Here is a 15,034-nt window from a genome sequence, read left to right as displayed (position 1 = left end):
AATTAAAGACTGAATAAGTAATACATCCAATCTCTTGATGGATTATTTATTTCCAGTACATTTGTGAAAACAAGTTAGCACTAACAATGACCCATTTATGGTATCATATTTTACCAAAACCCTTTTAAGGCATGTTCCATTTGATTATAGGCTCATTAACACAAGATCAAGTCGGCATAGCAGTTGTTTTCTTGCCAGCTGGCATAGTGCCTCACTGCTCTGGGGACAGGGCAAACTGAGTCAAAGGCCGGGTATTATGTTGGTACAGAAAGCCGATCATGTAATGTTGGCGCAGTCTGAGCAGTAACACACGTCAGTCATCATTTCAGAGGTTGATATAAGAGGTAATCAGTTCTTTCCGTACCGCTGTTAGAAACAAATAAGATGTTACGGTGTGTGTTAGCTTTAAAGCTGTGACGTGTTCAGATTGTATTGTAACATATCTGGGCCACGAGCAAGCATCTCATTTTCCTAGTGCATGGTGTGTGCATTGGGATACAAGTTGTATTTAATTTCATGTACTCACATTTCAACTGCAAGCCCGCGAAACCCAAGGTCTTGTTATGAAAGTGAGTCGCCTACTGTATATATATCCAATGTTATATCAAATTATAGAGTAACTGCCAACAGGGGTTATAACAGGAGCCATCTAATCATGCCACCAGGTACATGCACTGATATCTAAATGAGTTATAATTCAATGTTTATCCATGAAACTCCAACATGTTTCTGTTTCAAAAAGAGAACGCCATTTTAAATGGTTACTTCATGGCTGGAGCTCAACCATTAGAGAACAAGGCAAAGCTCCAACTAACAGTGAAAACAGTCAAAACTTTGCAAGACATCCTTATTTATCAGAAGCAAACTTCAGTAAAAGTTCAGTAGCTAGTTCAACGTGACAGTCATTGTAAGGAATAAATCATTTACATCATATTCTACAAAAAACTATGCTCCCTAAATTGATACTACTACTTGCTAAATAGAATATGCATTAGATATGTAGTTTACAATTTGGATCAATATTAAGGCATTTTAATAACATTTCAATTAAGATCCAAGAAATTCTTGACTATCACTGAAAGCATCATACAGAGGTCTATATGCAGTAAAAATACGGTAAAATATTTACTCTGTGCTTGATAATTCTTGGCTTGTAGATAGAAACCACAAAAGCCCCAGCAAACAATCAAAGTACATGGAAACGTATAAGGTAAATGATAAGGCTTAATAAGTGGACAGGAATAAGCTTGAAATGTATTTACTTTAGTTAAAAAACTGCAAGTATTGTGTTAGAAGTCATGTTGGCCTCAAAGGTCTAAAATTGGCTGTGGTTTTAAGACAGAAAGGTTGCTGTATATAGCTGCCGTGTAACGTTTAGTGGCATAAACATTATATATGTAATTACCAAAGTCAAACTCTTCTTCTAAATTATATGCATTACCTAAATCTCCCTCTTTGATTATAGGGCCTGTAAAACATGGTTCATCTTTCAACATTGTGGTCAAGCCCTAAATGCACAAAGGATTTCATCACTAATATATGGCCATGACTGGCGTGTTGCACTGGAGCAAAGACAAAGTCAAGCTATTTTGTATTCCGGTCTCAGGACCCACTAGCATAGTGAGAATCGCCGAGAATTAATGTTCATCTTTGTGACACCGATGAGCCTCAGCGGGGCCGAGAGGCCGAGGCCCGGGGTCACCGGGCATTCACACAGCAGGTCTGACAGCTCGTCCCGCTCCTCCAGGCCAAAGGTGGCATCGTTAAGCATCCTGCGATGCAGGTGGCACGTCTGCTCAATCTTGAGCTTGTTGATGTCGTTCCGGAGCCGCATGAGCTGCCTCGCCAGCTGCTGGTCTTGCAAGCGCATGTCAGTCTGCAAAAAAGAAGACAGACCTGAAGGTGCGCGCAAACCACCCGTGAATTAATGTTATCTTGTGTGTAAATTTTGTCACATGGAAACGACTAAACCATCTCCATGACAACTTAGTAACTCTGTCTATGAGGGAAGATCATGAGATGTGGCTGAAAGCTTCAGAAGACCTGTTGAGAATTTTTTGTCAAGGTGCAGTTTCCAAGGTTGAAAACAAATAAAATGTTTTACAATTAACAAATGATTGATTAATTATACTATGTACACATGTCCGGAGGTTTTTTTTAAACTTGCTGTTGATTCTAAGAATATTAACTCACTCTGATGTGTGTACAGTAAACATGAACCTCCAGCCAGCAGCCGGTTAGCTTATCTTAACACAGAGACCGGTAACAAGAGGAAACAGCTCAGGCTCTGTCCCTGCCAGCACCCCTAAAGCTCACTAATGTATTATATATTGTATAATTGAATAATTGCTTTTATAAGCAAAGATGTCAAACCTTTGCTAGTTGTGGGGCCTCAGATGTGAGAATTTAATATTTTTACAAGTCGTATATGGTAAGAAACGAAGCCTACTTTTCAATTTTTTTGGCGACATTTTCCCACAATTTTTTCACATTTCTCTTAATCATATACTAATACAATAATGTTAGTGATTTTTGGAGTTGCTTGGAGGCATATTCCCCAAAATGTCAAACTATTCCTTTAAACACCATTTTTTTTAATATGCTTACCTGTTTTTTAATTCTCGATATGAGTCCAACAACAGATTATACATAGTTCACATGATTTACATTCACTGGAGGTCCATGCTTTCAGTCCCTATTGTGTGACAAAATCTAAAAAGAAAACTCACAGTGGGACATCCGTACACAAGTTACTCAACATAAGCTCTCTCAGTTTTATCTCTTTTGTGTCCACTGTCTTTGTGCAAAATCTTTGTGGCCACATACTGTGTGAGTATGAGTCTGCTTCTGTCAGGGCCTCTTTGCGTGCTCAGTCCAAGCTTATGAAGCGTGGGCCAATGAGCAGAGTAATTGAGCAGAGTAAAATGATTAGACTTGCAGAAACTGTGTGTACGAAATGTCAGATGCCTGAGACCCAATCAATCTCACTCACTAATTTGAATGGGATTCTTCTGGACAGTGATTGGACTTTGTGTGCATCGTTAAATTCTAATTGGTTAAGTAGCATGAAGTTATCTCAGCTTTGTCTCTGGCCTTTAACTGCGACTATTTTCTCTTCAAAATGTGAAATAACGTGTATTTGAATCTCAAGTGTCCGGCAATACTTTCTGAAATATGCAAGCAACACAAATATGAGGGGAAATCAGTGACAAAGTTTTACATTGTAAAGCAGCAATGTCTCACCAGTTCTCTCCTGAGCCAACTTAGAGCCTCATCGATGTTCCCAAATCCTTTCAGCACTCCCGATTGCAACTTGCACTGAATCACTTCAGAGTTCACTACAGCCTCTTTGGGTGCGACTAGTTTCCTTTCAGGCTCCTCTTGAATCGGGCATTTCCCTGTTCCTGACTCTCTGAAGCTTTCCGTCTCCAGCCGGGCTTTCCACTCCAGGTAAGAGGGTCTCCTGGTCTCCAGCCTCAATTTCTCTGTTAAGGCCTTCAAGGTCATGAGATGGTCATCTGTAGGCAAATCCACATCTTCCCCACATTCTGCCTCGTCTAAGACACCAACCCTGTCCACCATGATCTGAGGAGATGAGGGGGCGTCCATTATCAATCTGCTGAATACAAAAATGTGTCAAAATAAAAAATAAAGGTGTCTGCCCTTCATTGGTGGCCTCTTTCGTTGTTACTAATGACAATGGTTGTGACTTTATGTCCTTGCATCTACTTTTTTCTGCTATTTGCCAGGAAAGTCCATCTTTAAAGGATTTTTAATGGATCCATTGGTGTTCCAGAGGCAGTTAATCTTAGGTGCTGCAGAGGAGAGAAGAAGCAAGTTGTGAAACATTTGCTGACAATACCACTGACAACCATTTCAAAACGACGAGAGGCAAACGTGACATGACATCTGACAAAAAGGCTGTGCCTCAACTTTGGCATGACAGGCTCAGTTGTATAACAGGACAGTTTAAATCTCAGCAAGAGTGAGCGGTGGTTATAATGAAAGTTTGTCGATCTTCTACTGTAACGCTGTAAACTGATTTAGGCTTCGCACATGTTACATATTAAAGGAGCAGCACGCTGAGGAAACACACCTCGAGGATTTTCATTTAACAGGAACAAATCGTTTCCATAGCAACAACACAGGCACTGTAAATGAATCAGCGATTTTCCACCTCCTGTCCTCGGGGCTTATTGCCTGAACCAACCTGAGGTGACAGACTGACTGGCAGAGTGGCTGGTAGGCTCGCTCTTTTAGAGAAACCCCTCTATTTACAGCTCAGAACATATGTAGCATTGATGCAAATGCTTCAAATGTTACTTTAATGGATCTGGATCATTATGGGCGGATTTAATGACTCCACACGGGCAGATTTAGTTATTAGTTGTTTTGTTTTGTTTTTTTTTTCCAAGAAAAGCACATTACAAGCTAGCATCTCACATGCTCAATGACAATGCTGACACGCTAATGTTCAGCAGGTATAATGTTTACTGTGTTCATCATCTTTATTTAGCGTGTATGCTAAAATTTGGTAATCAGCACGGGACACAAACGACACCTGAGGATGACAGGAATGTCATTGGTTTTGCATTATGGTCGTGAACAAAAAAAATTGTACAGAGTCAGTGTCTCACCAAAGTTTTCTACATTTCATCCTAAGGAATGTCTATACCAATCTCAAGCCATGGCCATGAAGATATTTAACATAAAACTACTAATATCAACCTTGTGGCGCTAAAGGAAAAGTTAGCTAAAAAGTTATATGACATGACCTGTATTTTTTTTATTATGCTACACATGCTCTGGCTATTTTAGAAACCCTGGAGGCCCACAAGCAAGACTAATTCAGGAAAAAGTCACAAACTAAATCTTTAATGCGGCCTCTTAAACGATATAGCAACACACACAGCGGCGGCAAAAACAGACTTTCTGCCCAGTGTCTTCTTACAAAGTCTTCAGGCACTCAGTAAGTGGTTAGCACTCAGTTATTCCATGATGGGTACAGCAGACCAGCAGTGAAGTCATTGCCCTTGTATCTAATGATAGGCTTGGCTGTTCTGCAAGGTAAAATAGACCTCTGACTGTGTGCAGAGTAGCTGACTTATGGATGCACAGGAATGGATCCTCTCCTTATTTTCTACTGGAATCAGTGTGTCTCTGGAGACCACATTGTTACAGGACACCAATAAAAGAGAGGGAAAATCCATGCCACATGCATTTTTAAAGAGTCTGTAAAGACCGCGTATGTACAGTGAGGAAGTAATTTAGATTGTAAAAAAGAAACAGCAGAGCTAAAAGGATTAGAAAGATGGTGTGTGTAAGCAAATATTATACAACAAGCTACGGTCGCAGTTATGAAGAAATAAAGGGTATAAAATCATAACAGCAAACCAACCTCTTGTTGGCTGCTTGATCATTTAAGAAGCTCTTTTGGTGAACCCAGCCACTTTTGTATAGACCAGCAGGAAATCTTCATCTAAAGAGAGCCAAAATATACTGAATATCAGATGCAGCCTGGGGCAAATGGGCACACTAGCTAATCGTGGAGGAAAAGGATTATTTATCCCCATTATCCAAATGTCCTAAATGGCATCCAAATTGCCAAGCATCACCCATACATTCCTCTGGTTTCAAGGCTGCAGAATTTGATTGCTTGGCAACATGCGGCTGCAGTGTTGCCACGCCAATACAATTTATTTTTGTGGTGTTGGAATATGAAATGCCAAAACCTCATCTGGCTAAAGAGCTTTGGAAGTCTGGCTCTCCTATCTGGAAAATGCAGACATGTCTACACAACAAACATGACCTCAGGGTGACTAATCAGCCTCCAGCGTGTATCTCTTCAATCTATAGTATAACTCGCCTCTGAGTCAGTCCCATTCAGAGGTGCTGAATTTCAATCTGCAGTGTTGCTACAGAGTACATGAGAATATCAGCATTATCCATAGAAATCATTGTGCAGCATCAGGGGTTAGCTCAAAGAGATGAATAGCCAGTGTTAACACAAAAGCCATTCATAAAGGTAAACACCGCATTACTGTGGCATGTTGGATTCCTTCATTATGGCAACAGACACTTAGTTAAACCTCCTAAACCAATCACAACTGAAGGAGAGAGAATACCATGTTAGATATTAGTATTAACAGGTGTCCCTTTCCTATTGTACTCAGAAAAGGAGAGATGCATTTAAATAAAAAGCACATTGGCAGGCATTTGTTACAGTATCAGTGTAAATGTCACATGTTGTGAGCATCAAACATAATTTAAACTTTTTATGTCTGCTTAGCTTTGTTGGATGGGTTGTAGTCACACATGCCACAAACACACAGCATTATATAAAGGAACATGGTAGGAAAAACATCAACAATTAAATACAACGAAATCCATTTTTCTGACTTAATAATAACTAATAATAATAATAATAACAACGTATAATTCACTTTAGTTTAGCCCATAAGAGGGAGAAGGTCGGGATATAAAGTTGTGTCCAGGTTTACTCAGTTGAAACCATCATTTCATGCTGCCCATTCAGTTTTCTCACCACAATCACACGTGGTTCTCATTGTCTCCTTTAAATAGCTTAGATTAATTTAGGTAAAAAAAATGATAAATTAGATAAGAAAAAGACTTTGAAACGTTTAACTTACTTAAACCGGGTGATGTTACCTCCACATATTCTACATCATTCACTCCAGCCTCCTCTGAAGCAAGATGAAACACACTAATAAAACACACCAGCACTAATCTACACCGCGTACGGCCGGTGTACCTGGTAAGAATCTCCCAGCGGCGGTCCCTCTTGCACTCGGCCTGCTCGTCTCAGTGAAGATCATCCTCCTCACTCTTTCTCATGTTATCCCCTCCACAGCTCCACGGTCCACTTGTTTTTGAGCAAGGAGCTACCGGAGGAGGGGGCGGGGCGGTTGCGTCAGGTTCTGGTTGCTTAGAGACGTCCCAGGAATCCCTATCAGACTTCACGCCGCATGAATATTACTGCCAGTGCGCCACAGTCTGATAACCAGGCAACATATGCTCCTATCATTTATTTTCATTCAACAAAATACCACAAATACAACTTTTTTTTTTCTCTTTCTACACAATACAATTGGATAAGTACAAAATATTAAGCACAAAGTTTCCATAAGTTACACATTTTCCTGACGAAAATTACTATATTAATTTTTGGAAGAATAAATACAAAGAGCTCCTGAAAACCGTGTAAAATATACTGATTAGTGCTGATTGTCTGGTCAGTATAGTGCTGCCATCACAGGACATATCAATGCAGGGGACAAGGCCCTTGAGCATTCACTATCTTAGTGCTGGTGATTTTTCTTTTTGATACAAAACATGTGCTAAATTGCACCCAAACTACACAACTGTTCAGTGAGCTTCACTATGTTCAATATATGCCAATGGCATTTTCCCACTTACATTTAATTAGAAGTCTGCAGAAATAAACAACCCACTTTCTGTATTGTCAGACATTCAGGAATCAGTCGACATAACGAATGATTGTCATTTCAGTTAGCGGTAACTTCTTGTGGCTTGGAATCTAAAAGTTTTCACCAAACTTTATGGAATACATTTTGCTCAAACCCTAACCACAAAAAATTAATAAATAAAAATAAAAATAAAAATTCCAGGATCCTTAACCAACCAATTATTACATTTACATCCAGTTTCAGTGTGTCTGTATTGCTTGCATGTCAGGCCTTTGTGTTGATTGGACAAATGTTCTAGGTGTGGGGACCCTTTGTGTTGTGGCATTGTAGACTTTGTATTTCTCAGATGAACTACCAGTCATATTCTAATGGGAAATCCGGATTGCAACCTGTGAAACATGTCTTCAGATTTTACAAATACAACAAATAAAAGTCATAAAAGTGCAACTGGTATTAAAACAAATAAAAAGGTTAAAAGTTTTTTGTAAAACCAGTCACCTGAATACCTGAAAACCACATTCAAGTCCTCATTTTCTACATGATGAAACATTAAAGACAGTAACACAGGTTAAATTATTTCTCATTTATAAAGTCATATAGTATTTTGGCTACTTTGTAGACAGTTTCTTCCCTTCTATGTTTTATTTTGTTGATGATGTAGAATCTTTTATAGTGTTTAATATCTATAGACCAAGTTCAATATTCAATTCCTTATATTTTGGAAATCACCCCATGGTGTCTAATTTTGTGGCTGACAGATGTGATTACCTACCATGAGGCTGATGACCTCCGATCTAAATTACTTTCATAAAGTCAGTTCCTCTATGTCATCATCAAATGAGGTGATGGCACGGACGGCAGGTCTGCTATCTGCTACATGTACGGTGCTCAGAGAGGATGCTGGAGGGGTGGAAGACCCTGAGCTGAAGCTGAACAGCCCGTCCCTTCTTGAACGTACTCCATTGGTTGTTGGAGGACTACTGAGGACCTCCATTTTATTGGACATGCCCACACTGTCCCCAACAGGTGTGGCCAGGGCACCAAATAGCTGCTGCATTAGGCTAGACTTCCTGTCCTTCCCCACTCCTTTTTCCATGTCCTTTTCTTTTTCTGTCTCCACCCCTCTGAGACTAAAAACACCTATTGCTTCTAATGCAGAGTCCCTGTCCTCTTTGGGTGGAGGTGGAGGGAAACCAGAAGACCCCCGGGAAACTGAAACTCCGAAAGAAGGGGCGTAGCTTCCGAAGGCCAAGTCGTCACTGGAGATTTGGGTGCGTATGGCTCTCCTCCCCATTCCTGTTGCAAATGCTCCGCCCTCTATGCCTGGTCTTCTCCTTCCACCTTCTCTGCTTCCAGCACCAGCACGCAAACTGGTCGACTCCTCTGATTCTGTGAGGCTGAAAATTGAAGAGGTATTGTCCCTCTGCTCAGGAGGACGAGGAGAATAATGGACACTGGTACTTTTATTAGGCTCAGAGGGACTTGACGCAGCAAAAATGGAGTCCGGGGCGCCCTGGTTTTGACGATCTATTTCACGCATCTTAGCCAGCAGTTGCTCTTTTTTGCGACGTCCTTCCTCTGCTGCATGTTGATTGGTCAGAGCCTCCTGGTTCCACCTCTCCACCTCCTCCAGGACATGACCACGCTTCCTGTTGTTCTCTTCTGTCTTCTGGTTAAACAGGGAACTTGCCTTCTTTCTGTCTTCTTCTTCCATTTCTTTCTCCCAGCCTGTAGACACAGTGTGCATTAGCTTAAAGTAACAGTGATTACTCTTGCTTTCTCATGCTTTTTACTAATTCAGAAAAATAAGTATGTATAGGTTAACTTTTGCCTTTACCATCTCTTAGTCTCTTTGCCTTCTCTTCAAGCACATTCAGCTCCTGGTTGAGTTGCTGTTTCTCCTTCTCTTGCTCTTTCTCCCTGTCTCTGTCTTTTTCTCTGTCTTTCATCTTCTGCTGTTCCAAGTTTTGATGCCTGTCCTCTGCCTCTACCGGTCCGTCCACTCTGTCAAGTTCCTGTTGGGGGAAAAAGTTACAACAGATGAATGACAAATAACAGTGGCAAACTTTGTACTAAACCAGAAGATGAAATGTGGATAGTGGTAAAGGTGAGTGGACACTTTACTTTGAGTGATAAGTATTCATCAGGTCCTTGCTCATTGTAATCACTGGCATCAGTGATGGCGGGGGGAGGTGTGGGGAAATCAAGACTAGATGCTCTGTCTTCAGTCTGCACTGCCTTGGTGCTGTTCCTGCTCAGGACTACATGTGAAATAAAGGCAGAGTATATATTAGAATCAATTTTGCTAATTCTATTCCTCACCATCTCTTGACAAAGAGCACTAATATTTATTAGCATTCATGTTGTCATTTTTTGATGTACTCTAAGCAATTTAAGTATTTATATTAACAAATTTCCTTGAAGCCCATTTCAATGTAGAGACCAACAACAGTCTTGGTAAGAACAAAATTTCTTTTAATTGTTCCACGTCTTTCACGACCGCAGAAGCAATACAAGCATTATTAGATTTTGTGATAAATACACAGATAAACTTAAGACAATTCCAGCAACCACCGGTTATGTCTTACCTTTCCGCTTTGTGCAACTGTCAGTATCTTTTCTTTGCGAGGCTTTCACCATGCGGTTGGCATAAATGTTCTTGGTATCCAGTTCTCTTTCCTTCTCCTGATAAGAAACCACAAATAACCAAAACTGCTCTTTATGGACATAAAAATCATAAAGGAGGACAATTTGCTTCAATGGCTATTTAAAGTATGTTTTTGTGTACAGTACCACTCAAAAGTTTGGAAACACTTTTGACTGGTATTGTATATGCACCTTAAGTTTATTGGTCAGTCGTTCCAGTTCCTCCTGCAGGGTCCTGATCTCATCCTGGGCACTGATGGTCTTCTTCCTTTCTGCAGCCAACTGTCTCTGGTAACTGCTGTTGCTCAGCTCCATGCTACGCTCCAGCTCCTTCAAATATACACAGTTAAACAAATGCACAGAATCAACTCTGAGACTGCCTACGCTACTCTAGTTGCAGGGTTTACTAGTGTATACAGTGCTGTCAGAGAGTTTCTACCCCCTTGAACGCAATAGCCAATAGGAAAAACATTCAATTCTTAGACCATCTCCATTTATTGATTCAGAGGGACACAAAAGGAGAACATTTGCAGAGCTCAGCTTCATCAATAAATTACTTGGTAAATAAACAAACTCCATTATAAATTTACCTTAATCTTGCGTTCTGCCTCTTGACCCCGTGCCTTCTCTTCTTCCAGCCTGCGGCTCAGCTCATCCCTGGCTCCTAACTCTCGCTGGTCGACCAGCTTCTTTAGCCGGGTGATGGTCGCCTGACTCCTATGCAACTGCTCCTCGCTATCCTTCAGCCGCCGCTCAGCCACTCGTTCCCGCTCTTGAGTGCGCCTGAGCCGTTCACGCAGCACATGGGTCTCGTTGGAGTGACGGGCCAAGAGCTGAGAAATCTCACTTTCGGTGTCATCGTAGCGCTGCAGGGCTTTCTCTTGACGGACCTGAAGCTGCAGCATGGAAAAGAAGACATTCCATTTCAGAATGCCACAGGTGTTGAAGGTGACGAGGAAGGAAACAAGAAAACAAATACCATTCCAGGTAGAGGGTTAGGCCTACCTGTCTGAGAATTCGGTTTTCCCTCTGCAGCTCATCAGTACGCTGTTGCAGCTCGGCAAGAGCATTACGCAATTCATTGATCTTTAGCAGGCGGGCTGAAAGCATCCGCTTGGTCACAAGGTCCAGGTCTTTAGGGGGTGTGGACTCCTTGCTTTGTGCTCGCCCTCCCCTGCGATGCTGATGGATCAGAGGTTGGCCACCTAGACGCTGCGGGCGGGATACACCTTGGCGCCCCACACCACCTACCAGATAGAAACACACATGATGTAGAAATAATTAAAAGTCAATCAACACTTACTTTTACAGGCCATTACTGAAACACATGGATATTAAGTTCATTCCAATTCAATAGTGAATATAATTTAAGGTTTAAGCTACATAGAAAATACTAACCAAGCAAAACAGTTGGTAACAACTTTTATAATATTAAGATGGACCTTCAGAAGGAGAAATTTCTTGTGTATAACAATATTTACCAATGTATTTGTAAGTATAGGGTGAAAACTGCTTATAAAAATTTTCCTCTACAGAAATCACCATGATAAAAGCTACCTTACACTGCCACCACCTGGACAGTAAGCAAATGTAACCAGTAAGGATTAAGTTTCATTCATTCATCCGTCTAAACTTATCACTTCCCACATACCTGTCTTGTAAAGGGGGCTGCCGGAAATCCTCTTCGTCCGCACCCCTCTTTGAGGAGTAGGGGATGGAGTCCGGGACTGAGAATATTGTGACAGCGAACGCTCTGACAGAGACTCATTCTCATAGTCCTCGGAGTAAAATGACCCACTACTTCTCCGCCCCTCTTCATCTGATATCTGGTCCCGATCAGGGTCTGAATGCCAGGTTCTGGTTTTTGATCTAATCTCAACATTGCTGTCTTTTTCATCATCATCTGCAATCTTGTCCCGAAAGTTATTTTTCTCTTTTTGGAAGGATGATGCTCGGGAATCTTTCTTTTTACTCCTGAGGGACTCACGACTCAGATCAACATCCCGATTGTCTTCATATAGGTCAGTGGCATTTTCAGATTCCATGTTGTCACTTTCAGAAGAAATGCTGTGTTGAAATTTAACACAGAAAGTGGAAAAGAAATGAATTAGACTTATATTAGGATGTCTGATGTCTGAGTTATAATTTGACATTAACAAAGGTCTACTTGTACAGGACGTACCTTACCTGATTTAGAAGAACTTATAATAAAAGTCCTATGGTGAAGTGATCTCAGCATTTTTACTTTGCAACCCAGGCGAAAATAATCAAAAGTCATCCAGAACAGTAATAAGAAGCTAGGCTAACTGGTTTCTCTCAGGTTTTCTGTATTGTGTATCTTGGTCACTAAGCGACAATACACGAGGTGGAATTTTCCATGACGCTGAATGTTGTATGATATCACTATTTCAACAACACTGTTGCTACAAACTAAATACTAGCCTGCCCCCTGTCAGCCCTAGTGATTTATTAAACTGACTGCAACAAAATGCACATATACAAATACAAAATGTAAAAAAGGAGAAAATTAAAATTAAGTAGAAGTTAGGTCTTCAGGTGTTCTAGATTTATATTCCTTTTATATTTATTGTAGATATTATGTTTCATATATAATATTTAGTGTGCCTCACACTGTATATATTTAGTTTTCTCTGTGTGTATATCTTATGTAAAAAAAAAATTTTTTCTGTCAGTCTAACCCCTTCAGTTTTTTTGTGTGTTTGAATTGTAAGAGACCAAGCAACCTTAATTAATTTGAAGAATAAACATATGAGTCAAACTTAATAATAAGGAATGAGTATGCTCCTCAGTATTTGTGTTAATGGGATGTAAAGGTCATACAGTCATCTGGCCTTTTCATTAGCCCTGACAATAACAGAACCACTTGATGGGCAAGTATCTATGGCAACACCAGTACACACAGCCGCATCACCATAAATAGAGAAGAGCATCATTGTAGGTCAAGCAGGGCAGAGAGGTCCTATGCCTAAATATAAACCTTTTATGTTTTTCCGTTTCTGAAAACAATGTTAAGCTTTGCTAAATGATACTCTTTTTTACATGAGGACTAAAAATCAATCAAAAGACAAAAATGGTACTTCTGCCATTTTTTCTCCTCAATATTCATTATTCAAACTTTGATTTTTGATGATAAAAACAAACTTTTGATAATCATATGAACTAACATTTCATTTTCATTATGACCTAACTGAATCGATTGAAATATTGTAAAACTCACCACACACATCATGTCCCAATCACCTCTGTCGTCTTAATCATGATTGTAGACGATTGTCTCCAGGTTCCTGGAAACGCTTAGTTAGCTGTCTCATCTCTGGTAAAAACAAACAGATTGTCACCAATCTACTACAGCGGAAGTAGTAGCCATACCCGACCTGCTCACTCTGTCACGGACTGATTGGATTAAGATAGGCTGTCTGCTGTTGACAGGTGCATTACCATTGTTGTCGGACTATCTGCCAAGTACAAGCAACACAATGTAACACCTGAAACCAACGACACATCTGCGGGCCCTATATGCAGCATTATCAAATACATGTAAATAGAAGAAAAAAAGTGGGAGACGATGCCAAAAGCATTTTAGCGCACTGATATTTGCAAAAGATAACATGCAAGTCGTTCTAAAAAGCTATCGATGCTGAGTGAGCTTATTGCCACCTAATGCTAGGATGGCAACAAAAAACCATCAACAGGTGGGATGTGTTTTAGCGTTACCACTCGGGGACCGCTGGCACTAACCTGTCCATTTCCGCGTTTACTTAAAAAATCTTGCTGGCGTTATTTGGTTTACGTTTAACTTAGTAGCAATAAACAACTTCTTGTTCAGACTTGATTGGCTAACGTTAGCTACATAGCTTAAACTGTTAGCAAGCTAACTAGCATGAACTTTAGCAATCTTAAGTACCGTTAGATATAACTCAGCATAGCCATATGCCCTTTTTGGCGACGGTCATAACTGTCCTTTTAAAAATGCGCTAACCTGTAATTATCCAAAGTAAAGCAGCAACACGGAGTAATCCTGCCAGTCAGGGGCCTTCAGATGCTATTTTTTGTTTTCAGTCCACGCCTTGAGCTTTGCTCCAGTCCAGCCGCTGACGCCGCACCATGGCAACCATAGCACTTCCTGAAATGACGGTCTCCCACCAGAGTGGCACTGTAGTACGTGCTTTGACCATGGATGTATTATAAGACCTGGAGAGCGCCGCCGCTCAGCCCGGCAGCCAATGTTTTCCAGGGACCACTCGTGGTGTTGCAGCGAAAAATCCCCCTGCGGCCCAAAAAGCATTTTTCCCATAGACCGCAATAGTAAAAGAGAGGGCTGTGAAACTTTTAACAGGACACCTCCAGCTGTGCACACAGCCAAATGTCAATCTTTCTAATGCATATTTTTAAGCCATGTGGGTTTTAATTTTTGTAAAAGTTTTTCAAAGCTCAGAAAAAGCCCAGAAAAGTGACGTCACCACTGTGCGCGTACACTCTATCCGCGGTCCCGCTGTGTCTCGGGAACGAGGATGGTTGCTAGGTTACTGCTAGCGTCGTCAGGATGAGAACAAGTTAGTGTGAAAAGTGAATAAACGGCACAAAGGCGAGTTTTCTTCTACACACATCAAGGTTCATTGATTTTGTGTTTTGTTTTTTTTGTTTTTTTTTTTGTCGCACTTATTCGTCACTTCTTACACTTTTTTCAGGAATGTAATAATCCATGAATGAAAACATGCTTTGTCAGCTGAGGCCTCACTCAAGATCAAGATCTATTTTAAAAACACAGAGAGGTCAAACCAGAAGTTAGCATAACATCCGGTAACAAGGTGGGTTAAGGTGCTTTTTACATCGCGGAACGTTCGCTGAACATTCCTCAAACGTTCCCGGGAGAACCTTCGCTGAACGTTCGCCGAACGTTCGCCGCGGAACGTTCGCCG

General features: G+C 40.8%; 3 protein-coding genes across 7 annotated transcripts in view; 1 reads left to right on the top strand and 2 right to left on the bottom strand.

Annotated features, from left to right (window-relative positions):
- The window catches only part of rps12 (ribosomal protein S12), a 177,963-nt gene that overhangs the window by 129,370 nt on the left and 33,559 nt on the right, over positions 1-15,034 (top strand). The window lies entirely within an intron of this gene.
- On the bottom strand, positions 31-6,905 carry fam167ab (family with sequence similarity 167 member Ab). Of its 4 annotated transcripts, none has more exons than XM_071479105.1 (3): positions 6,773-6,905; positions 3,244-3,585; positions 31-1,876 (listed from the first exon to the last, which is right to left on the bottom strand). In XM_071479105.1, exons 2-3 carry the CDS (start codon positions 3,580-3,582, stop codon positions 1,613-1,615), a joined length of 603 nt encoding a protein of 200 aa, XP_071335206.1. In that variant the 5' UTR covers positions 3,583-3,585; positions 6,773-6,905; the 3' UTR covers positions 31-1,612. The 4 variants fall into 4 exon arrangements, with proteins under 4 accessions (XP_071335206.1, XP_071335202.1, XP_071335203.1 ...); XM_071479101.1 differs by having other exon boundaries at positions 3,244-3,815; positions 6,773-6,890; XM_071479102.1 differs by having other exon boundaries at positions 3,244-3,616; positions 6,773-6,887.
- Positions 7,032-14,235, bottom strand: lca5 (lebercilin LCA5). Its single transcript, XM_071479083.1, has 10 exons — positions 14,095-14,235; positions 13,333-13,428; positions 11,746-12,161; positions 11,100-11,341; positions 10,685-10,990; positions 10,287-10,424; positions 10,037-10,133; positions 9,573-9,709; positions 9,286-9,463; positions 7,032-9,176 (listed from the first exon to the last, which is right to left on the bottom strand). Exons 3-10 carry the CDS (start codon positions 12,137-12,139, stop codon positions 8,254-8,256), a joined length of 2,415 nt encoding a protein of 804 aa, XP_071335184.1. The 5' UTR covers positions 12,140-12,161; positions 13,333-13,428; positions 14,095-14,235; the 3' UTR covers positions 7,032-8,253.

This window comes from Trachinotus anak, unplaced genomic scaffold (assembly GCF_046630095.1).
Source record: "Trachinotus anak isolate AG129_WGS33_773 ecotype Australia unplaced genomic scaffold, CSIRO_AGI_Tana_v1 ptg000005l, whole genome shotgun sequence".
NCBI classification, from domain to species: Eukaryota; Metazoa; Chordata; class Actinopteri; order Carangiformes; family Carangidae; genus Trachinotus; species Trachinotus anak.
Note: the sequence above shows the minus strand (reverse complement) of the source record. Positions and strands in the feature narration are given on the sequence as shown.

Coding starts and splice junctions, on each gene's coding strand:
- fam167ab (XM_071479101.1), bottom strand. CDS start 3,609: ATGGACGCCCCCTCATCTCCTCAGATCATGGTGGACAGGGTTGGTGTC. Junction 1,877..3,243: donor GTTGGCTCAGGAGAGAACTG/GTGAGACATTGC, acceptor TCTTTTTTGCAG/ACTGACATGCGCTTGCAAGA.
- lca5 (XM_071479083.1), bottom strand. CDS start 12,139: ATGGAATCTGAAAATGCCACTGACCTATATGAAGACAATCGGGATGTT. Junction 11,342..11,745: donor CAGCCCCCTTTACAAGACAG/GTATGTGGGAAG, acceptor TCTATCTGGTAG/GTGGTGTGGGGCGCCAAGGT. Junction 10,991..11,099: donor AAAACCGAATTCTCAGACAG/GTAGGCCTAACC, acceptor TCCATGCTGCAG/CTTCAGGTCCGTCAAGAGAA.